At 47.8% G+C, this 24167-nt stretch overlaps 5 protein-coding genes and 1 pseudogene across 5 annotated transcripts, besides 26 other annotated features; all 6 read right to left on the bottom strand.

Annotated features, from left to right (window-relative positions):
* Positions 1 to 2542, bottom strand: Tc00.1047053507061.49 (uncharacterized protein; the record flags this gene model as incomplete). Its single annotated transcript, XM_805946.1, has 1 exon — positions 1 to 2542. A coding segment is annotated over one exon (2542 nt), but the record flags the coding sequence as incomplete, so codon positions are not given.
* Positions 1 to 24167: a sequence feature (heterozygous, non-Esmeraldo-like haplotype).
* Positions 2569 to 2605: a sequence feature (T-rich).
* Positions 2624 to 2650: a sequence feature (AT_rich).
* Positions 2657 to 2677: a microsatellite.
* Positions 2774 to 2817: a sequence feature (AT_rich).
* Positions 2902 to 2937: a microsatellite.
* Positions 2948 to 2970: a microsatellite.
* Positions 3066 to 3096: a microsatellite.
* Positions 3224 to 3249: a microsatellite.
* Positions 3612 to 3646: a microsatellite.
* On the bottom strand, positions 3675 to 17765 carry Tc00.1047053507061.40 (annotated as a pseudogene).
* Positions 4810 to 4845: a microsatellite.
* Positions 16729 to 16786: a microsatellite.
* Positions 17799 to 17867: a sequence feature (G-rich).
* Positions 18052 to 18077: a microsatellite.
* Positions 18238 to 18273: a microsatellite.
* Positions 18786 to 19073, bottom strand: Tc00.1047053507061.34 (hypothetical protein, conserved; the record flags this gene model as incomplete). The annotated part of the gene is made up of 1 exon (XM_805947.1): positions 18786 to 19073. One exon carries the CDS (start codon positions 19071 to 19073, stop codon positions 18786 to 18788), a length of 288 nt encoding a protein of 95 aa, XP_811040.1.
* Positions 19158 to 19181: a sequence feature (AT_rich).
* Positions 19202 to 19221: a microsatellite.
* Positions 19219 to 19260: a microsatellite.
* Positions 19333 to 19378: a microsatellite.
* Positions 19457 to 19482: a microsatellite.
* Positions 19732 to 19752: a sequence feature (AT_rich).
* Positions 19868 to 19892: a microsatellite.
* Tc00.1047053507061.30 (iron superoxide dismutase, putative) lies at positions 19932 to 20633 on the bottom strand (the record flags this gene model as incomplete). Its single annotated transcript, XM_805945.1, has 1 exon — positions 19932 to 20633. One exon carries the CDS (start codon positions 20631 to 20633, stop codon positions 19932 to 19934), a length of 702 nt encoding a protein of 233 aa, XP_811038.1.
* Positions 20997 to 22289, bottom strand: Tc00.1047053507061.20 (ribosomal protein L2, putative; the record flags this gene model as incomplete). Its single annotated transcript, XM_805944.1, has 1 exon — positions 20997 to 22289. One exon carries the CDS (start codon positions 22287 to 22289, stop codon positions 20997 to 20999), a length of 1293 nt encoding a protein of 430 aa, XP_811037.1.
* Positions 22385 to 22422: a microsatellite.
* Positions 22519 to 22545: a microsatellite.
* Positions 23070 to 23106: a microsatellite.
* Positions 23244 to 23274: a microsatellite.
* On the bottom strand, positions 23404 to 24167 carry Tc00.1047053507061.10 (uncharacterized protein; the record flags this gene model as incomplete). The annotated part of the gene is made up of 1 exon (XM_805943.1): positions 23404 to 24167. A coding segment is annotated over one exon (764 nt), but the record flags the coding sequence as incomplete, so codon positions are not given.

Raw genomic sequence — 24167 nt, 5'->3', positions numbered from 1 at the left:
GCTTGTGCTCCTTCACACCATCCCTCATATCCGCATTCCTTGCTTCACTCTGAATACCGCCATCCATGTATTTTGCTTTCCGTTCTTCATCCGTTGCATACCGTAACGGCAAAACTCCCTCTGGTAAGAATGAACGTAAATGACGCATTTGATTCTTCAGTGAAGCAGCCACACTCTGCAGCTTGTCTATCTCTAGCAATGCAAAGCGAATTCCGCGGATACGGGGGGTATTAATAGATGTTCTGGCTAAAGTAACATCCACCTTGGCGGTCACACGAAGCTCTGCCGCTATACTGTGCAGCGGGCGACTGACTAAAGTGGAAAAAACAAAATAAACCAGTAAAGTCGCCCCGATTGTACTGACAAATGCACCAATAAGACTAACGACATGAAGGATTTCAAAACGTTCACCATAAAACGGAGGTACCACAACAGCCAAGACCATCGTGGCATTAAGTTCTGACTGTGTCAAACAGACACTAAAGGTCCCGACTGACCCATCATAAGGAAATGTAGTAAAGAAATTTCTCCCACTGCGTACTATCGACATGACTTCATTCATGTTTACATGAAGAAACGCCTCTCGCATTAACGGATCTTTAATGTTCCCTACCTTCGGTGAAGGAACCATGTATTCGCCTGCTTTTCCAATGGTACGGACCCTGCCGTTACCACCTTTACTAAAAACAAATTCATATTCACCTTCTCCACTTTCCCCCTGCCACTTCACATTAAAATTGGTCGCAATCACTGTCATATTACTGTCGTTCCCATCATTCTCAAGCAATGCAACTCGAACCAGACTGATTGGGTCACTTTCTTCCGCAAAGATTTTACCAAGGACCCGTCTAAGGTCAAGTGCGACTTTAAAAAAAGAAACTGTACCGTCCTTCTCAAAAAATGGATACGTGTATACATACCGTGGGCTAAGAAAATTTTCTACGTTCCACATTTGCATCCTGGGTTCATTTCCCGCAATTACATCCTCCTTCCAAGAATCAATCAACTTTTTTGTAGGAGTAAAATTATATATAAGATCTTTAAGTATAAAAGGCTTGCTAAACTTTTTCAACACCAGCGGCGGTTCCACAAGAGTCACATTCTCAGGATCAACAGCAACAAGTGCATTCAATGCACCATCATTTTTCCGTCGCACAGCTGTAGCAAAATAATGCCCATGAAATCCTCTTGCGCAATGTGCAATCTCGTCACGGGGTAAAGACGCCATATAAATAAATGTCAGAAGCTTATAACGATCCATGTTTTGTAATGCAGCACAAAAACGTTGCGACATCTCAAAACCCATTGGTATCACATCATCATTTGGACGTGGTTTTCTCTCGTCTACAACGTACAGGGCAACAAAAATACTTGATAAGAGCGTAGGGACATTAAGTGCACCCTCTAACTGTGAATTGATCTCAAGCCGTGCATGTTCATGAAACTCTTCAACAGATTCTCGGATGATAACAGTTGTCACATAATATGGCGTTAACAGACAGAACAAAGACAAGCACATAAGAACTAGAAAATAAGGTATTAATACCGAAGATAACGGCAATTCTTTAAAACAACAGTAAAAATGTTTCTTTCGTAATTTACTCCGACCTGTTTCCTCTTGCTCTCGTGGAATCGGAGACATTTCATAACCCAAGGTGTTTATACTTTCCAAATGCGGACTACGAGGGGGGACAGATGCCCTACTTGAGTTTTCATGTTGTGAGGGCAACAAACTAATGCCAAGACACTCAAATGATGCTTCATCATTACAACACTCTGTTGTCCTTAAGTTCAATGCCTGAGCAGCTGTCTTCTTATTAGTTTCAGCAACATCCGCCGTCTTTTTAGCACAATCACTGAAAGCAAGTGTCAAATCCGATTGTTTCATACAGAAAGGCTTTGGCCCATGCGTCATACACGTCAATTTTTGGTTCTCTCTCTTAGAATTTCTTCTTTTCACTACGCAGTGCTCTTCCGTGTCGTGCAATTCACCGGTCTCCCGATCTCGTATTCTTGGTGCTGTAATCCCAGAGAGACTACCAATGCTTGTTTGTGGGTCATTTGATATCGGCGGCATGAACACAGACGAATCTCTCTTCTTTGGGCCACCATAAGATTGATGTAAGCTTCCTTCACGATGATAAGGATAATGACATAACAACTCCTTTTCCGTATGCCCCTCTGAAAGCACCGAAGGGAATGCAAATAAATTTGTGTGACGTTCCTTTTCTCTAAAAAGATGATCAGAGGCGGAAAGCGGATCAATATGTCGTGTTTTTGCAGCCGATGCCACTTTATCCTCCGACCGCCGTGGAACCCGCACCGTCGCTGGCATCACGGAACTCGTGTTGTCTACATTGCTTGAGCTCTGCAATGAGACCAGCGTGTCAACCACAATCCGCTGTGTTTCTTGGGTCCAAGATAATGCATCCCGCCCATCGACGTTCTCCCCTGGTATCACCGTACCACCATGATTGGCTGCCACTGAGCTTTCCTCCAGTTGTTTCCGCACATGTTTCTCTCCTCTTTTTTCTTTCCCCATTCGATCTCTCTGCCTCTCTCCCGCTTAAAAAACAAACAAAAACAAAAACAAGCAAAAACAAGATTTGTGTCTCAACTCGTGTAAAATAAAATTTTTTATTTATTTATTGCGGCGGGAGGAGGAGGAGGAGGAGGAAAATGAAACAAATGAAGGCGCAGGGGGTGTGTACGGTGGTGGAATGCGGATACGCCCAGCCAACAAATACGTCTCTATCGGGAAAAACACAGACACAAATTTAATTAATATTAATTACTTAATTTATAATAATAATAATAGGCAGAAGGAAATATAAGCATACAATAAATTTTGGCGAAATACTCAAACTACTTGGTTATTTCTTTTGCCTGGAAAACAGCAGCAAAAAAAAAAAAAAAAAAAACAACAAAAAACAAAAACACACAATCAACACACACACACACACACACACAGAGAAAGAGAAAGAGAAAGAGAAAACAACAACAACAACAACAGGGAATAAGTCCTTTTAATTATTTATACCTACTTGTATTTATAAATATATTTATGTATGTATGTGTGTGGGTGTGTGTGTGTGTATCGGAGTTAGTGATTGTACGGATTGAGTGTATTGCCCTAACTAGAATTATTGCGCCCAGTGTAATAATGTATCTAGATGTATGGGTGTATTTAGATATTCCCGTATGTCACCACCTACCAACCGGCAAAGAGAAAAAAAAAAAAAAAAAAAATACAAATCACGCAGCCAAAAGGAAAATACACAGACACACAGAGAGAAAAAAAAAAAAAAAAAAGGGGATGCACATTTCAAAATTTGAATGCTACAAATTATTTAATTACAAGAGTTTAACCATGCATGTTAAATGTATGCGTATGCCGCCCATGACAGAACAGCAATGCCAATTCGCACACACGCTTTGGAAAGAGTGTGTGAAAACAGCGGACTCAAAACAATACAAGAGTCAAACAGAAAAAAAAAAAAAAAATTGTTGTCTTCCCCGCCACCTTTTTTTCTTTTTCTTTTTTTCCCGTTGTTATTGTTGCTTAGAGAACTCAACGGTGCGTAAAATGATTGGCGTGTGCCTTCAACAATAGGGAGACAGAGAGAGAGAGAAAGAGAAAGAGAGACGCCTAGCCGCCTCTTCCTTTAGAAATCTCCTGCATGATAGCCAACAGCGTCACAGACGAAATCGCCACATCGCTCTTTTCATTACCGTCTGACGTCACCTCACTGGGGAGAAGAAGGAGCATCTGCTGCTGCTGCTGCTGAAGAATATGTAGCGTTAGCCGCCAAAAACCGGGATGCCCACAGCCATGCTGTACACCCTCGCTAGGGCTCTGCTCCCCATGCCTGTAATGACGCTGACGTGCAGCCTCCATGGCATCGAGGAGGCGCTTAAGAAGAAAACAGTCCACCACCACATGACGGGAAAAAAAATGTGATGCGTCGTCCTTCTTGAAAGCATCATCGGCAACCTCCCTACTTCGGGCGGGTTGGGATGTGTGCAGCGTGCAGGTGGGCGGAGTTCCGGCGAGTGAGATGTAGCGGCTGGCGGTATTCCACTGGCCGCCTCGACAAAAAATTTCAATCAACGCCTCAAATGGCACGGAGAGATCGGCGTTCGGCTGCGCATTGCGTATGAAAATATCAAACAGCTTCAATGCCTGTTCCCACGCCACGTTCTGTGCCACCGAATCAGACGCCCCCTCCTCATTCTCTTCTTCTTCTTTTTCTTGCGACCGGACGGCCCCGTCGTCATCCTCCTCGTCCTCGTGAGCGATCTTGTGGTCGTCTTTTGTCTCGGCTGAGGCAAGATGTTTTGGGAGCAGCAGACCGTGCAGCATGGTTGCGTCGGGTGGTGTAAAGTGCTGCCGCACCAATTCATACGTCCTTGAAACGGAGCGCAACACTACCGAGGTTGGCACCTCGTTTGCCGCAACGTGACGCGGAGAACCAATCGTCATCATCTTCTTCATCATCGTCATCTTCTTTGGATCCGAGCCGCCAGTGTGATAAATTTCCCAAAATGTCGACTGCTCTGCAACGATGAGAGTCAACATGTACCGAAGCGGAGGAGAAATAAACTTTGTGTTCTGCATAATGTGGCTCAATGACTGCAAAGATTTCGCGGTGGGTGAAATACCAGCCGTGACGGCCGCACACATGCGGCAGAGCAGTGCGTTGGATAGATGCATCACATGGTGAAGTGACGCCTGCTTTTCCACAAATCGCAGCGCCGCCTCAGCGTTGCCGCGTAGCGCACATAACGTTGCGGGTGTGGGAATTTCCCCATCATCATCATTATCATCATCGTCATTACCATTATTTTGGTGCTTGGAGACTCGAGAGACGAAGCGGTACAACTTCATTGACGCCGCAGAGGTGTGTGCTTCCACGACTGGCATCCCGTCATCGCAAGGCGCCACAATAGCACTAAACAGTAAGCGCCTCACATCTCCTGCATCGCATTGGGGTAGATGTTTTTTTGTCGTAGTGAGCTCTGATAGGAGTTGCTTCGGTACAGTGCAAAGAAGAAGCGCAATGGCTTCCATAACGTCCCCATCGCAACACGGTACACGACTGAACTCGCTCACCCAACGAATAAAGGCGGCAAACATCTGAAGCCCCTCCACACCTTCACTCTTCGTTAGACGATGCCGACGCACGGCGTCAGGCAGACGCAACGCCGCATCTGTGACAAGACGTAACATTAAAATAGAGACAGCAAAGCCCATATCCTCCGGTGCGTGAGATACGGAGGATGCGTGCGTGGCATGACTGCCATTGCCGCGACTTTCGGTTTTCCTGTGTCGGCGATTGCTCAGAGGCGGAAGAAGTGTCAGTGCCTGCGCGTACTGCAGTGCTAAAAGGGGAGAGACCGTTGGAACAGACAAGAGACGGAGCGACTGCTCGATCGAGTAGGTGTTTGGTAAACAACCATCCTGCAGTCGTGCAAAGTACAGCCCCATCACTGCATCACCCATCGCCATGTTGAAAGCCACTGCCCCAGTATTATCCATGTTGTACTTCCCTAAAAGATGTAACATGCGGTGATAGTGCAAATGCTGTAAACGGACCCCAACCTCACGTTTCGCTTGACTCAAACGCAATGCCTGCGCCCAATCTTCCACCGCCTCTAGAGCATGTAAACAACGGGCTTGCTCCATAGCTTCTTCCGCCGGTGAAAGTGTTCTCTGTCGCTGTACTGTGGTTGGCGCAAAACCGGTTATTGCTTCATACTCAGACCGCCATGCAGCTCCTTTCCCATGTATACACGCCATCTTCACCAGTGCCTTGGCATCCTCTGAAAGTGGCACCGTTTGGGACTCGCACCGCAACATCACAAATAGACCTCATGGCCGCTACGCCACCATCTGGCACAAGACTCGCACAACAGAGAAGTATCTCCAGCTGTGTCATGGCTCTCAGCTGCTGTGTGTTTGTGTGGGCAAATAAATGGCGCCGTAAGCTCTCATCCGCAGTGATAAGTCCCAATGCACTGCACCAAAGTCCATTGCATGCATTTTCTAAACTCGTCAATGCAGGGGTTGGATACTTTCGTAACAAAGAAAGTTCCTCAAAAGAGTCTCGCACGGTATCCATGCAGGCATCAAGGACATTGCTGCAACGTTGAGCTGATGGTAAAGCTGTAATGATTTGTTGAACGAGTGACCGCCACGCCTCTAGTGCCCCAGCAGGCGTAACAGACGGTGCGGGTGTTACAGTAAGAGACCGAATCATGCTACAAGCCAAATCCATAAGTCCATCCAGCACGGTGTCCTGCACAGTAGATTGTCTTTTCTTCTGGTGTTGCTGCAATAACAATGCCAGTCCGTCCCCGATGAATTGATTAATTTCATCAAGTTCTCCAAGTACAGCTTGTACCTCCCCTGAGTCCATTTCCGCGGCATTCTGAAGACGATGCATCGTATGCCGCTTCATCGTACATACTGCCTGGCAAAGAAGCAGCATTGCATTCAAAAACGGTGAGGCCTCACCACTTTTAGGATGTGATAAGCTTAGATGAAAAAAAACATTGCGAGCTGCCGGGATCACAACACGGAGGGAACCGCTGGCGGTGATGAGTTTTACAAGCCGTGCTGTATGTGCACCACTGATGTATGTATGCCCAACATATGATCGCGAAGTGGCATACGCCGCCAATGCTAACACCCATGCGTGGCTTTCGGTGCCAATACGAAACAATGAGCGGTCCCGCCACTCCACAATGGGGTGATGAGCATTACTGCCAGTATTCACCGCCGTATCCATAAGTGTGCGACAGTATTTGTAACCCTCCTCAATTGCAGCATTATACGAGGCCGTGCAGCGTAAAAAACTCCACCACTCCATATCCTTATTGTCGCACTCAACAGCTTTTCTCTCAACACCGGAATTCCTCATCGGATGCTGTTCACGCTGTAAAAGGAATTCGCACAATTCCGATGCAACGCCAGAAAACGTCCCTGAAAATATCTTCACAAATAAACACGCCAACTCGCGCTCACGTTGCAGTATGTTTATCAATGATTCCTTCGTATTCGTACCGCCATCATCATCATCATTATTATTATTAAATTGACTAGTGTCATGGGTCACTTTCGCGTGCAGCATGTCACGTACAGCATCAGCAAGAATTTGAATTTCATCACCAGGCTTCCCTGCGTGAACACCGACAATATCCCGGTGAACCCACCGTAGAGTCGCCACAAGTGAGTCTTGGGATTGCATGAGGGCCGTTACTCGCCTTATCCACGTCGCCGCAATCCAAATCCCTGTTCTCCTCGCGCTAAAGCTAATCCCTTTCGTCGAGTTTGCCGCGGTTTCAAAAGCAATCATTCCCTGCTCCAGTAAACCATTGGGAACATGTCGCAAGAGGGATGCCTCTTCAGTGTGATAAACTTCTTCCTCGAGTAACTTCGTCAAAGCACAATTGTTCCCTTCAGAGCAATTTTCCTCCAACTTTTTCGCCCCCGATTCCAACTCATCTTCCGGGTGAATATACGCATCGTAAAAGAGAGCAACAGTCCTGTGATGCGCGTATTTCATCAAACGGGCGCAAGCATCATAAAATTCACGCGTTCGTAGCAGTGTTGGGGTCTGTCGAACCAACGCTGCGGCATCCACGTAGTGACCATTAAGTAATAAATCTCGCATGAGGGACACGCGCTCCCTCAAAACCACTGCGGATTGCTCCCGCAAGATATCGTCCAAAGTTTTCCCTACAAGTGTGCCGTTAAGTAACAACAACACCTCGGAGAGACCGCCAGTTCGACTCGGAGCCACAACGACTGAGGCAGCGTGATTCACCCATTCCAATACCTCTCGTCCGCTCACACGATAGTGTTGTTGTGCCGCCTCCACAAAACGTAGAAGTGACTCATATGACTGTTTTTTGTACAGACGCTCAATGACTGCGGTGGTAAATTTACATTTTGCTTGATTAAAAACCCATTGGACCTCATTTTCCTCCATACTGTTGTTTCTGGAGCTCCCGTCGTTGATTTCCTTTGAATTTTTTTGTACGAGGGCCTTTTCCAACACGCACAGGGATTCCAACAGTGCGAGAGCGTCCACCCACCGAAGATGCGGATGGCGTTGCAAACGGTCCGTAAAGGCCTCCACAACCTTGGAACGGTTGACGCGCCCCGTCAGAAGCTCTGGCGCTGCGGCAGCTGACTGGCGTTTTGCCACAACTTGCATGTACAAGACCAGCGATTTTACGGGAATTTCCGCCACATCACACACCTCGACAAGGTATCTTAATGTGTGAAATAACACCGCCTCCGGGGAGGGCCACCATGACAGGGATGGGGATGCGGCAATGGGAAGACGTAATGTTAAATGCAGCGCAAGACTCCATGCGTGAGGCGGCTGAACAATATGAAGTGCCCGCAATGCGCATGCGGTCCCGTGATGCATGAGTTCCGTGTCAAGGCCTTTTTGTTCCTTAGCAGAGATGAGCCGCGGCACAATGATGGAAAGTGCATGCTGCCATATTTGACGCACACTATCATTCTTCTTGCTTGCTGCCGTGAGCATTTGTGACATCAACGCCACATAAAACCGGAAACGCTTAATGTCTGTAACCATCTCTTTGCTTCCCTCATGAGGATCCGGTAGAAATTTCAACGCCCGACGCCATGGAACGACACTCATTGTGGCCCGTGTCGAGTCTGCCTCCATCATACGCAGTAATTGAACCGTAAAGCCACCACCGCCATGTATGCCAGGGCTCGCGCTTTCATCAAGTACCCCCGACTCATGCGGAATCAAAGTGTCAAGCATCCTTCCAAGCCGAAGAAATGGCGGGTCGTAGTGCGACCTCCGGTGACCCTGCATTAGAAACGCGAGACACCCACGCTGCAACAGACGCAACGATTCATCCTTCAGCGATGATAATGCGGTTTGAAGAGGTGCCCACGACACTTGATTGGCTTCCAGGGCGCAGCGCCACAACAGCCACTCCTCTTGTGGAAGTTGCGTCGCTTTATTCGAAGACCATGAAAGGGGATAATGAATCGTTTTGATCGCATGCACATCCCCCGCATCTTTTTGGGTATCTGACGTCGCATTCATTGTAGCAAGGGCAGCATAAAGTTCACACAACAGCGCCACAGCGGTTGGTGTGTTAAGTTGGACGTACTGAAAGCGGCAAAGCACAAGGTAAAAAGTGCTCTCACACAATGCCTTTTCTTCCTTCTTTGTTTCATCTACTTCGGTGGAAACAGTTGCAGCAGTAAATTTTTGACGCAGCAGCACAAGAAGTAACATCAGTACCTTTTCCAACATGAGGGTTGGTACAACCATGTAAGGTGCAATCGTCGTAAAGAGTTTTAGGCCATGACGTGCCGCATTTAACGCTTCCATGGGAGGATTGGCAGAATCCGCCGCGGCGGTATTGACAGCAGCGTCTAAGAGCTCAAGGATGAGTTCATGTGATGGCAGGACGGCCGTGCTCCACAGCGCCTCCTGCACCATCGATGTCGTCTGCGTGAATAGCGGCGTGGGAGGCGCTGATAACAGATCGTCACCTTTGAGAAGTAAAACATCTGATACGCCACCCCCGCGTCTGTGTGCACTGAGAAGGTTCCGGAGCCGACGATGGAGATCCGATGCCTTTTCCTGCCGCTTCTTCTTCGTTTGTTGGTGGTGCCAATTACCAGTAAAGAAGTGTATTAATTGCCGCAGTGTGACAATGCCATCTTGCTGCGATGTCGCTGCACAAATGACGCGCACCACGCCGTGACCAAATATGCCCTCTAACTCAACCTTCACTTGACGTGACATGATGTCGACATCATCGTCATACGAGGCAGAGCACAAATGCAAAAAATCCATCAGTGCCGTGTAGGCGACATCGAGGGAAGCCTGCCGCTCATTGTGCCAGGCCATTGGGTTCAAAAAAGCAAGTGTTGCCGCAAGAGCTCGGAGGTAAAACAATAATTGCGCCTTCACGTCTTGTACACCCCGTGGAAGTCCAATATGCACACGTGTAAGAGGCAGTCCAGCGTCATTTGCAGCAATACGACGCGCCATCTCACGTCGCTGTTCCATTTGCAAAAACTTCTCTACATGATTGACACTCGCAGTGCGGCGCTTGTCAAATCCATCGCGTATAACTACGAGACGCAGCAGTGACTGTAAACCATCCGTCGTTAATGGCGTATATCCAGAGAGAAACGACGAGGGTGTGGCAGAAGAAGACTCGCCAATTTGGACAGGAGGGAAAACAGCGTCGACGAGGTGGCGAATGATATCTCGATCCCGCACCTCCGCCTTGTCGTGGTGACCACTTTTCTGCCACTCCTGCAGTGTGATGCATAAAAACTGGTCAATAACCATCCCGGCCCCCGCCCCGCGAACAACAGGCAGCACCACGCCGTCATCTTTCCCCTCATTGGCAGGCTTTTTCCCCTTCTCCGAGTTCGTCATCCTCGATGGAGAAAATAACGCCGTCCCGGTTGTCACGTACACACGAAGCGTGTTGAATAGCGCTATCAATGGTCGCGTTACAGAACCGAAGGGAGACGCATCCGTGACAATTTGATGCATCATCCATGACACCGCAACAGGATGACGGAGTTGACAGAGCGGGACCAATGCCGGCGTTGGTTCATGAAGGCATTTTACATATTCACGAGACCGCCACATCTCTAATGATAACGGTGGCCAGAGTGAGATCCATGGCATACCGTCACCCCTCATATATTGCCCCACCAACTCCGTAGCCAGCTTGACGTAGGCATCAAAATCAGAAGCTAAGGTGTGTTCCTTCGGCAACAGAGAAATCGCACGTGCAGCAATGTCTGCCGATGCCTGTTGAAAACGCAATTCGCTGGGATTTATGCTTGAAGAAGAACACAAAAACTCACCTACATAGGCGCCGTAAGCAAAGATCTCACCGCACAGTCTTTGCCGCAGCTTCCCTTCACCTTCCGCAGGTTGTGGAGACTTCATGGAGATGGATGCTTCACAGTTTTCGATCCGTGTAGTCATTGCCAATGCGAGAAACGCTGCGGCCAAGCAATGATGCAACGATGTTTCCTCGTTTTTTGCATTGTTATACTCTTTCCCACTGGACTCCGCATGCGCCTCCACACCGTGACCCATCGGTTGCATTCTCTTTCCCTTGTGTTTGTCAACCTCGACAGAACGAATAAGTAGTGTATTCCACGCGGCGAGTAATGAGTGCACGCAAAGGGGCGTGTACGGTCGCTGGGATAAACGTTTCTCCAGCAGCTCCAACGCATCCTGCATGGACTGACTGCACGCAATTGAAAGCAAGAAGCTCTTTTCACTCCCTAACCTTGTCGCATCACTTACCATGTCGATTGCTGCCCTCACGTACTGCAAACTGCTAAAGCCACACGGCGTGTCAAACAGCGACCCCGCTGCAATCGTTCCAACAAAATCGTCATCAACGTCATTTTCCCCCACTCTCACCACGCTTGCGTCGGGAAGAACACGCAACGCGCGGCACAGACGTGAGTATATGAAAGAGCTTTTAAACCCAAACTGTTTTGCGCACATCTCCGCTACCCATGCAGTATTAAAAAGGGCGCACTGAAAACACATCACAAAAGAGGTCTCAGCAGTCGTCGCATCCGCAGAGGAAGACAAAAAAGTCGGTGCCCGCTCCCTATTAACAGAATAAAAGGTTGTAGAGGAGACAATGTGGGGGGATGTCACTAGTGACATGGCAACAGCGATCATTCTCTTCTCCTCTGTCATATTTTCATGCATCGTTTCGTTCACACTCGCCCATTGTGGAACCGTGAGGGTGACACGACTCCACAGGAGAAGTTGCCGCGCCTCCAAACAGAGCGACCGCCACGGCCAACTAAAAAAAGATGATGATGATAAGGAAGATGACAACCAAGACGTCATGTCTGCTAATAGCTGCCGTAGCTGTTTTCTTTCTTGTAGGGTGGAACGTCTCTCTGATAATGGTGCCGTCATATACGCAATTGCAATGAATTGCACCGCCCTATCGCTCGTGGAAAGAGCCTTCCAAACATCCCAACGCTTCTTCTGCTGCCTCTGTGGCTCTTGTTCTTGCGGCGTAGCATTCCCCAATATGATGCACGCGGCTGTGGACGCCTGGTGGTGGCACAGCGACACACATTGCATCAGCGGCAGTGAGGTCTCGCGTTGGAGTAAAGGAGCTATCGAAATCGTGCGAAATCGTCTGTCCACGGAAAGATTTGCCATGACATCCAGAATTTCTTTATAATTTGAAAGAATATCGTCATTCTTTCCACCACTGACGGCAGGCCACGACGCCTGGAGAAGCAGTGCCAACACAATTCCTCCCGGCCACGGCCCGCAGCATTGAAGGACAAACGTCAGTCTACTGCGGAACGTGAGATCCATTGAAGTCGTCTTCTGCGTTGCAGTAAGCGGACACTCAAACGCAATGGCGTATGGAAGGTCCCAGCGGTGGGGAACAAGTGTGCCTACAGCATCCATTGCCCGTACAATGTCATTCTCATCCGATGCCTCGCCGTCGCGACACGCTGCAAGAGCCGCAAATACAGAGAATTCAACAAGTTGCTCCTCAGATCGCAGCCACTGTGCTGTCAAGGCGTCAACAGACAAAATGGGAGGAAACTCTACAAGACGTGTAATAAATCTTGTGGCAGCCAATAATGACATGCTGAAGGCGCGGCGTACGGCAGCAGTGGCGTTCAAACGAGCGGACTGCATCGCAACAAGTCCTCCTACAAATCCCTCATCGTCACTCAAGACTGTCTGTAAGCCTTCCTCAAGCTGAAGTGCCGGTAAAAAGGCACGCACCAAACGTATGCTCGAGCGCGCGCCATAACGCACGATGTGTAAAAGTGTAATTGCCAAAAAAATATCGGAAAGAGCCGCATTGCCTGCGGGTGGTGACTCCACATTCATGTCACTGCTGGTGTGAACCTTAGGAACGGCAGTGGCACCAACAAAGTGGGCCTCCACTGCGTCATTGTCCATTGGACCGTTCCGGAGGATTGTGCTCATGACACGAAGCACAAGAAGAGCAGTAGAGGACAGGGGTGCTGTTTTTCCAGCATTCACACATCGCTCCATCATCTCACACGAAAGACGGAGTTGACGCAGGGACTCCTTCCGCAGTGATGACTCCGGCCACGACGCACAGGTTCCCGCCAGGTTGCCAACAAGACGGATCATGAAGTGTGCATGAGGTTCATCCAACATCCGCCTCTCCTCACTCTCGGCTGCATGTAAACGTCTCTGCATCCAGGCAGATACCAATAAAATAAAATCATGCACGTACCGCACCCCCTCGTACGCCGTTCGGCTCAACACGGTATCCACGGCAGAAGAAAGACGGTGCGCCGGATGTGCCAAGACCGCAAGTTCTGCCACGGTGTGGCAAACATGAAAACTAAAAAAAATAGTCTGAAATGCCGCAAGTATCTCCATCGCGTTCTCACCCAAAACCCACTCCGGTGTGGCATCCAAGGAATGCAATGCGTACGCTGCTGCTGCAAGAATAACAGTGAGCGGAGGCTGCGCGTGCCAGCAATGGTGCAGTAAAAAAGCAAGCGCCTCAATAATACATGGGAGAAGTAGGCAACGTAATGACGATGACAATTTCTTTTCTGCATCATGAGGCGCAGCCCGTTCAATGGCGTGGAGAATAATGCGCTCTAATTGTGCCGTCGCCTCTCGTGTGTTCATGACATCGTTCGACATAACAAACGTCTCAGGATTCCAACGTGGCACATCCCTCACTTCATCCTGTACACCTTCTCCGTCTCCCTCCTCTCTAACTGAGGGGCATGATAACGAAGATGGGAAGGCGGATTTACCCAATGTCACCTTCTCGCTCTGCAGAATTCCCAGCCAAAACAAGCAATCGACCGGCACCACAGGGCCCAACTTCTTCTCTAATTTCTGGACGTGGTGGTTTAAAATGGCAATGGGATTCACCCCAGATGCTTCAGACAATGTCTGCGACGTCGGTGAAACTGCCGCATTGAGGCACAAAGGGGGTAGTGCCCGAAGAACACCAATAAAGTCCTGAAGATTGCGTAAAATTCTTGCGTCAGTCCCCACTAAATGTTTTGTTAACACATGAAGCAAACGTTGAGCATGTCGTTGCATAACTGGCGTCGCGTCACATCTAAACTTAGGGATGCCCACCTCTGCCCGTTCATCAGCCGGTGCGGATAAGCGAAACAGCACCACGCATGCATGGAGCATACAGTTTCTTGGCGTTCCTGTAGGTTTACTCTCATAACGGATAGATACGTCATGCATCAACAGTGTGTCTTTCAGTACGGTACATAAAATCGTAATTCCATCACTCGTCGTCACATCCTCCACTGCATCAACAACGGAAGCAACGCACAATGAAAGCAGTTGCAACATCGTTTCTTCAGGCAAAATCATGCCAATAAACCTGTCACGAAAGTTTTTATATGCGGCAATGGCGCTTGCTGCATCCTGAGCGGTGGAGCAGAGACGCACAGTTTGCATCAACGCGTCTGCTTCGTTCCTGGCTTGATCCGTGTCGTAAAATGCACTCTGACGAAGCAAGAGCTTCGCTGCATTCACGTTACCAGCGCAGGCACCCTTCACACATTTCCATATGAGTGCAAAGTCCTCATCGTTGCCGATAGGCGTGGGCCACGCGGCAAGAGCCAAGCGCGCCACCTGATTTGCCTCGTGGAGCATAAACGCCCGCTCGTGCTCCACGGAGCCATCATCGTCGTGTTGTCCGCCTTGATGAAGTTGCCGTTGTCTCTGCCGCTTTTTCTGAAGTGCCCGCACAGCCTGTTTGACGTGCCGTTCCGACGCAACCAAGGCCGCCTGTGCAACCTCTCTGGACTTTTCTTTTCCCCTCAGTGAAATTAACACACGACGCGCAAATGAAAGCGGCCCATTTTTCACAGCAAAGGCAAAACATGCGCAGTCATGCCCAGAGAGCTGGCGTGCTTCATATGTAGTAAAGAGCTCTATGGCAGACATCCAATTTCGCCGCTGCTTAAGTGGGGCGATGGACTCGTACAAGTCGATGCGCTCACTCTCACTCAATGGGGTTCTGTTAGGCAACGCACCATTTATGCAGCCATCATCCTTCCCTCGGATTTCACCCGTGTTTGGAACTACATTGTGCATGAGTTCCACCACCTGCAAAGCCTCCCGCCAACGTGGCGGTGCGGCAGAAACCAGCAACGCATCAAGGATATGAGAAAGCGAACCATCCGTCTTGCCATCATGGAGTTGCTCACCAATCTTCGACGCGGCTGCGACACACAGTGCGAGGGCCGCACGCCATGAAGTTGTACGGGGTTCGATAGAATGGAACAAACGGGCCGTGTAATTTATTTTTTCTTCCGTGCTAGAAACATCACTCTCGTGCATCACCACAACAAGGGCCACACGACACGATCGCCAAGGACCTTCACATGTTTGGGTAGAAGCAACGTCCATCATGCATCTTAGCAACGGCACCACATGCTGTGGGGCAATGGAAAAAACAAATGTACGCCAAACATTGCTGGCATCCGCCACAGAGAGATTATCCTTCACACATGCCTGCAAAAGGCCACGTCCAATCTCATCCACCTCTTCCTGCCGTGCCAAGAGATTGAATATGGCGGGAATTCGTCTCACATCATTATCGGTATTCATCCATGCATTGTCCGAGACACGGAATTGTGAACCCCGCTGGTGTTCCTCGTTCCTCTTCTCATAATGTAAAGAAGAAATGGCACGGCGATTGTCCAACGGAGGAAATCGTCGACTGAGAAAATACACCAGCTCTTGCAACTGCTTCAGTGCCTCTTCACAAAAAAAGGAAGAGGTGCGCATGACACCAGAACCACCAAAACGGCGACGTCGACGACCACGACTATCGCCCACACCACCACCGCCAGCGGTGTTTTCTTCTTTCTTCTCTGCAGAAGACATGAGTCTCTCGTCAATTGTCGCGTTGCGGTCATGAGATAAACCATCATCGAAGAACCACATTTTTAATAGGGAAGCATCGCAGAACACAAGTCGCAACAGCTCTTGCCACGAAGCAGCTATTGGCGAACGCTGCCAACCAGCCAATGTGTATGGAAAGAGAACGTTTTCCCAAAATACATCCCGTCCAGAAGCAAGTGCTGACTTTGAAGAAAGACTATAAATGTCATTGGCGTTGTTGTTCGCATTCCCCTTCTTGTCGAAAGTACCGCCGACGTATTCTTTGGGTGTCTGAGGTTGTCCTACGTGCGACCTCCCTGTGTGGTTCAGCAACATTCTTCGCCTGTGATCCCGCACATAACAAAGGCGAATGTAAACCGTCATTAAGGTTTGAACGGTGTCCGACAAGAGAGAAAAAAGAAAGTCATCCACACCAGTTGCAGTCGCCATCACCACAGAACCGTGCAGAAGTAATTTGCGTGCCAAACACTCCATTTCCTTTTGTTTCATGTCATTCCAATAAACGGGAATCCCCTTCTGCTCCAAAGCATCGTCTCTCATGCAGATTAACTGCACGGCAATACAAAGCCGTGTGAGAGTCGAAGTGTGGGTTCTCTTCTCCCTTGACTCCTCTTTCCAACAACAGAGAACGCCTTCCACCATCGCCCACTGTCGTTCACGTTGTTCCAACTCCGCCATGGCCAGCGCCTTTACCATCTCCCACTTAGGCAATTCCAGCGCTGGCTGTTTTTCAACTTCTCTCCTCCACCACGCCAAAGAAGTCCCATTATCACTGCTGTCACTTCTAGAATCACCATCACCACCACCACCAACATTATCACGTTGCTCAATTCCAAGTAGACTTGAATGTGGAAGAGTAATAATGGCACCATCAAACATACGCTGCAGCGTCCAATGAAGAATCTTCTCGGCGGCATCTGGTCGCACGGTGATGTAATCAATAGTTGATTGAAGCACTGTGTCCACTGTTTCACCCTCTTCAACTTTTCTGATTGAATCGGTACGAGGAACACACACATGAAGCACCGTGTACACAGCATCTTCCCAAGATGAAGTAAAACTCGCGTGCATCTGCTCTCTCAACTTCTCCCAGTGAGTGGGGTCATTTCTGTCCTTCGTGAAGGATCCCTGAAAAACAGTGTCGTGAATGGCCTGCACCAAATCCGGCTGGAGCACCCGCGGGGGGCGGCACGCAGGCGTTGATTTGGGAATGGGAGAAGACTTTCCGCGAAGATGCAGATCTGCAGCAAGCATGTCCCGTGTGAGCAGCAGGGCATCACTGCAGCCGGGACTCTCCTCTTTTCCAGAAGGAGTCCCACTGCTGTTGCTGCCGTTCGCAAGTTCATGCTGCCAATTTTCCACAGTCCTCAATACATCTCGTATGACTGGCGTTTCTAATCGTACACGGCGTCGCGCGGCGCGCTGCACAATGGCTGCCGCCGCCTGCCAACTCCCCATGCTCGACACCGCCTCCTGGGCAAGTGTCGCACGAAGTAGAGTGTTGTACAACCCCTCTTCTTGTGCCAGTGACACCGCCGTCCCTTTATTTCCCTTCTTCGTCTTCTTCTTGTTGTTGCTGTGAGACTCTTCCACTGCGATAAGTTGGCTACTGAGGCGCAGGACGGACTCCCACTGCCCATTCGCCACCAAAAATGGAAAGATCGTGTCGTGAGGAAGACTATGCAGCAGCGTTCCCGTCTCAGCGCAGCCGTGAAGAGCTCTGAGAACACTTCGCCAATCCCCACGATCCATGTGCTTTGAAAAGTACAACGACAATGACAAACGTAGACGATCCGCCATCTTCACTCCCAATTGTTTTCTTGTTTTGCCTTGCCACCCCCTTTTTCTCCTCTTCTCTCCTTTTTCCCCCCCCCCCCCCTCCTCCCCTTTTACCCTCCCCTCAATTCCCACCCACCGGTTTATATATATTTATATATGTGTGCTCCGTCTACCACCGCCGGTAGTTCCTGGCCAACTGCCTAAAGTATTCCAAGCTAATAGTCGTACGTTTGATAAATGTCTGTATGCACGCACGTGCGAGAGGCAGCCAGGCGGTGGTGGTGGTGGTGGATAAGTAAAAAAAATAATATAAGTATATATATATATATATATCCTTTCAGCGTCACTTCTCCCCTGCGCTGGAAAGCTCAAAAGCAACACTCAAAGAACAACAAGAAACAAACCAACAAAAAAGAAAAAGAGGAGAAGACAAGGAGACACCATTCCAGGAACAGTAAAGAAAAAGGAAAAAGAAGGTCGGGGGGAAAAAGGCAAAAAAAAAAAGAAAAAGAAAGAAAAAGAAAAAAAATGGATGAAAATTCAAAAGAATTAAATGCCTTCAGACTTTTTATTCGTGTGGTGCATTTGACGACTGGCGCATCATCACAAATGCGTGGAGATGCAATTCCACACGTTGATGGATTATTTACGAAGATTATTATTGTAGACGCATGTACGCTGTGCATGTCACACGGCACCCTCCCTTCCTTTTCCTTCTTTTTTCCTCTTCGCCGGCTTCTCGCCTTGCCTCACCCGAATGCCAGTGTTGCCGCGTAGGCACCCGCACACGCCCACAGACAGAGAAAGGGTGAATAAAAAGACATGTGTCCTGGCATTGCGGTATAGGAGACAAAGTGGTAGAGAGCGATGATTAAAAAAAAAAGACATCGGGTCCCATGACATGATTAGCGAAAACCAAATCCAACGCTAAACCAACAACGGGGGCAGTGGCAACAACAACAACAACAAATAAATAAATAACGCCTGTGAATCATGTCACCTTCCCCTTTCTCTGGTGAAGGTTGTCTTTCCATCTCAATTCTACTCTGCGCTAAGAGACCCTGGTGGGAGTCCCTGCAACGCCTCCTTCTCCCGCAGCTCCCGGGCCCCGTTCATCAACTTCATCACCTCAAAGTGCCGCGCGATGCACTTGCGTTGACATGCCTCCATCTTGCGCAGTTTGCTATCCGGCAGATCACCCTCCACCAGCTCCTTCCGTGTAAGATTGACGTCAAAGCAAATGTTCCAGCACTTCTCTAAAACATCGTTTGCAAGATCAAGCATGGAGTAGTGCTCCATTGCATGCATCACCATCATCTGACCTTGCATGGTTTCCCGTCGCCGTTGTTACTACGCCTTTTACAGACACAGAAAGAGAGATGTAGAGAGAGAAAGAGAAATGTTTCCCTTGGCTTATTATTATTATTTATTATTATACTACAGAGATGTCCATCCACGCAAAGCAAAGCAAAGCAAAAAAAAAAAAAAAAAGAAAATGGAAAATAAAAAATAAAAATCGGGTTATTAAGACATACACAAAATGAGTAAGCACAAAGCCACCATCCTAATCCCTCAGTAAAAGGGAGTCCACACACACACACACACACATACACACACACACACACATACACACAAGCTATGCAGGAACATATCTCACATTTCGTCAGGCTGAATAAATGCCACGTTATGTAAAAAACAAAAGCAAAAGAGTCATATATATATATATATATATATATATGTTGCATCCAGTAAAAACACCTTCTTGTAACCCTCTTCATAACCAATCACATTCCACACAAGACGGTGACAAAATAGACGTATGTAATTTTTATTCATGTTGTCTCTCTTTCCCTCGTTTTTTTTTTCCCCTCTCTTCTTCTCATTGCATTATTTAGGTCGGTGTATGCGTGTGTGTGTGTGTGTTCGCCTGCGGTATTCCATTTTTATTTTTATTTTGTGTATCTCCACATCACAAAATAACATTGACATATAATAATATAATAATAATGGTAAGCAAATAAGCGGATGCGGTCATCTTCCGCACTTCATTGACAGGCGTTCACAATAGACGCAATTCTTTTTTTTTTTTTTTTTACTCTTCTTCCATTCCACCCAATCATCCCCTTTTTCTTCTTCTTCTTCTTCTTCCCCCCCCTCTTTTCTTTTGTCTCGTCTCTCTTTTTTATTTTATTTTATTGCCTGCACATGCATCTTTGCAACAAACTCCCAGTCGATGACCGACCAGATCTCCTTCAAGTAATCCGGCCGGCGGTTTTCAAAGTCCTTGTAGTACGCATGCTCCCACACATCCACTGCGAGGACGGGGCGCAGTCCCTTCGTTAAGGGGCATCCGGCGTTGCTCGTATTGTCAATAACGAGCTGATTCTTATTCGACGGGTCCACGCACAGCCACGTCCAACCCGAGCCAAAGTTATTCACCCCTGCCTGCACAAAGGCATCTTTAAACTGTTCCACCGAACCAAACTGGGCCGTAACAGCAGACTCAAAGGACTTTGGCATCGCCTTCCCATTAGGGGTGATGCAACGGAAGTAAAAGGTGTGGTTAAAATGCTGTGCGGCTTGGTTGAAAAGACCCTTCTTCTCGGCGTCATTTGCGACCGCAAGGATAATCTCCTCAATGCTCTTCCCATCGTATGTTGTCCCTGCCAGCGCATTTAATTTGTCCACATACGCCTTGTGGTGTTTGGTGTAGTGCAATTCCATCTGGCGCGGGCTGAAGACAGGGGCACATCCATCCTTCCAGTTAAACCCTAACTTGGGCAACTCGGCCGGGGCGCCACTTGGTTTTAAAAGGTCAGGCAGCGTCGCGTAGCTCATCAACGCCATGCGCCCTCTGGCAATGGATATATTCACCGCACGTCTCAACATGGAATTATAAATCACTTCAATTGCTTATATGTAAAACGTATAATATGTTATCTCCTCTTTCTATATCGTTTTCTCTCTTACTCTATTTATACATGTAAGTACGCATGTAGAATAATTGGGCAAAGGGACAAGGTACAGATAGAGATACACGCACATGCGCAATCCGTTTGTCACTGCACATGGAAGACAGCCATGCATCATAAAACAGTGAAAAGCAACACACACAAAAAAAAAAAAAACAATTAGGGGAAAATAACTTCTTTCACAATTGAATGGCAAAACCAAAAATTAAATAAAAAGAAAAATATGAATTCGACACCTAACGCACATACACAGTGTAAGAAAAAGACGGAGCGCATGTACTTAACGATAGACGGGATCACGATTTGCCCAGCTATATGTTTTGGACTTAATATCTGCAACCGTCTGACTCTTGTTATACTGCCGTCCACGGAGAATGTAGCCAGAAAGCCAGTACTTCGTCTTAACGCAGTTCCGTGGATGAATGCGCCAGTCCAACGGCACAAGAAGATTGGCCGACCCTCCATTGCCACCACCCGCAGGATGACTCGAGACGCGCTTCGTCTTCGAGTGCACCTTTGGTCGATGTGGCATGTTTTCCTCTACATTGCGCTTCCCAAAGTTGCGCTGGTAACGGTACATCACCCCCGCACGTCGTCCAAAGACCGCGTGACATTGGTTGTCAAAGAGACGCACCTCTTTGGAGGGCAACAAGAGAGGGACAAGATTTGGTTCTGAACCTCGTAGCACCACTGCTGCGGTGCCGCTTGCACGACAAATAACCCCGCCGTGGCCAGGATACATCTCCACAGAGTGCAACTCCTTACCATACGTCACCTCACTTAACGCTACCGTCTGCCCAATGGTTGGCATGCATCCTTGAAAAGGTTTGTTGTAACATATGCGTGGTAACTGCTTGTATGTGAGAAGCTCCGCCACGTATGCCCCATTAGCGTACAAGAAAAATCCTACAAAAGTCTTTTTACGTGGTAGATGAACGATACATGCTAACCATTTAGGAATACGCTTTTGTGGTTTGTGGTTCACCATAACACGGTACCCCCACGATCTCTCCTCCGCCCGTCGATAATGACCCAATAGGACTTTACTTCCAGGATTTGTTCCACTGCGATGTCCCCAGTAATCACGACTCGCAAACCCCTTCCAGTCATAATAAAAGGGCGTGTATATCATCATGTTAGCATTGACCTGAAACGGAGACCAGATATCTTTCTGAAGTAATTGCTGCGAGTATCCATGTTCCGGGGAACGAACATATTCCAGCCGTAACGTGGTAGGAGGTCCTTCTTTAAACACGCCAAAGTCATCGGTATACCCGTCGTACATTTCGGTGTGTTTTAATTGAACGTCTTTGCCTGCCTCCAGTTTTGGTTCAACACCGTAATGCTGACTACCTTGTTTGCTGCTAGGGTTAGATAACTTGACGCCACGCCGCGCCACAGACAAGGCGGGTGCGAAGAAGTGAACATCCGCGGTGGTACCTTTCCTGGTGATTTTGGCACAAACCAAAGACGGAGAACCAACAGTTCCTCCTCGAATGTCATGAAGAAAACGTAAACATCCACGGTACACGGCCCCACCAGCAAATATGGATGCCGCCCAATGCCGCCACATTCAATGGAACTTTTCCCTCCCCCTCTATTCCTCCTACGACAAGGCCTGACAATAAATTTGCACCAAATGCCTATAAAAAGGGCGGGGCCAATTTCAAAAAAAAAAAAAAAAAAGAAAGAAAGAAAGAAAGAAAAGGAAAGGAGATGAGGGAATGCGCACAGCGGGGTCAATACACCACAACACTCGCCCAACAAGAGGGAGTAAAAAGAAAAATAAAAATAAATGACACCTCTTCCTTTCTCTCTCTCTCTCTCTCCGACTGTAAACATCACGCCATGACATTCAAAGGGCTCAAAGAAGATAATAAACTGGGCGAGAAAAAAGTATAAATATAAATATATGAAAAGAAACTCATGTATCCAAGCACAGCAAACAACAACACCCACCACCACTACTACAACAACAAACAAAAAAAGGATGCTGACACCTACCACCGGATGAAAACTACACTCGGTCATCAAATATTGCAAAGCTGACGACCCACTCAACTACCGGCGCCCAGTTCAACCAAAATGCCGATGTCAAGATACATATAAATACATGCATAGAGAAGACGTGTATGCCGAAAGGGAAAAAAAAAGGGAAGAAGGTGTGGATACAGCGCCACGCAAGCAATCAAAAAAAAAAAAAAAAGATTCGTGAAGGACATTCGATGATAACTGGACTCGCTTTGAACAAAGAAGATGACAGTCGCTTTTTTTTGAAAGAAAAAAAAAAAGGCCCCACAACCACCGGACGCCCGTCCCAACGTGGAGGAAAGCAGTGAGTGGGCACGAGATTACAAACACACACACACAGACAGACAGACACACACACAGAAAGAAAAAGGAAGTAAAAACATAAAGAAAGCAGAGCGGTAGGAACAAAACACATGAGCACCCGCCAAGACACATCGTGGTCGCACATTTTTTTTTTCCAGAAATTTTTTGGCGACGCAAAAAAAAAAAAGAATAATTTCCTTTTTTTTTCTTTTTTTTTTTTTTTTACAATTTTCAGTTTGCATAAAATATACAAATGCCATTTATATGGCAACCCATACATGTCCCCAAAAACAACGGAAGGCACGTGGAAGCAAACACTTTCTCCATTCATAGATGCGCAAAAAATTAACATATCATGGAGTTACAGGCGGGTTCACACATATTCTAATGACGGGGAGAACACCATAACACATACTGTTTTCTTCGTTAGTTTCTCTTCTCTTCATTGATAAAGGTGTTACGTAATGAAGTGTGTAAATGCGCTCCCCCCCACGAAGGACAAATTGAGCCTCAACGTCCTTACACATGCACAAATCATTTTCACCAACATTGGTCTCATCTATACAAATATTCTTTTCATTATCGATCGCTTGACTTGACGCTCTTCCCATGGGCTGCCTCCATTTGGATCTGTAAATGTTGTCCATCAATGGAGTGACAGGACACCATACAATTGGCGACACATATTCTCGATTTTCATTATTATTAGCTGAAGTTACCCCCGCTGCTTTTGTGATTTTCGGAGCGGATTTCAAATTCCACGACACAACACTGCTTCTTCCGAGTTTCCCACTTTTTCCATACTTTGATTTGGCTGAATTCGTCTTTGAACCCTTTCGCTTCAGCGGAATTTGGCTAGAGGCAGCTCCACGCATCATTCCTTGATCCTCTTCCTTGATTAATTTCCGTACAGTCAATGCCGCAGTCTCGGTCTGTTCATTGTCCGTGGAGTGGAGGGCGTAGACGGCCCTTGTAAAACAGCCAGCAGGAACTTGCCTTGCCTCTTGTTCGACAAGGCACGGTGACGAGAGAGGCGGCATTGAATCCATCAGCTCATACAAACAAACATGCAGCAATTCGTAGTATGGACGCTGAAACTGCTGCCCCTCTTTGGCTT

This window comes from Trypanosoma cruzi, genomic scaffold (genome assembly GCF_000209065.1).
Source record: "Trypanosoma cruzi strain CL Brener 1047053517151 genomic scaffold, whole genome shotgun sequence".
Taxonomy (NCBI): domain Eukaryota; phylum Euglenozoa; class Kinetoplastea; order Trypanosomatida; family Trypanosomatidae; genus Trypanosoma; species Trypanosoma cruzi.
Note: the sequence above shows the minus strand (reverse complement) of the source record. Positions and strands in the feature narration are given on the sequence as shown.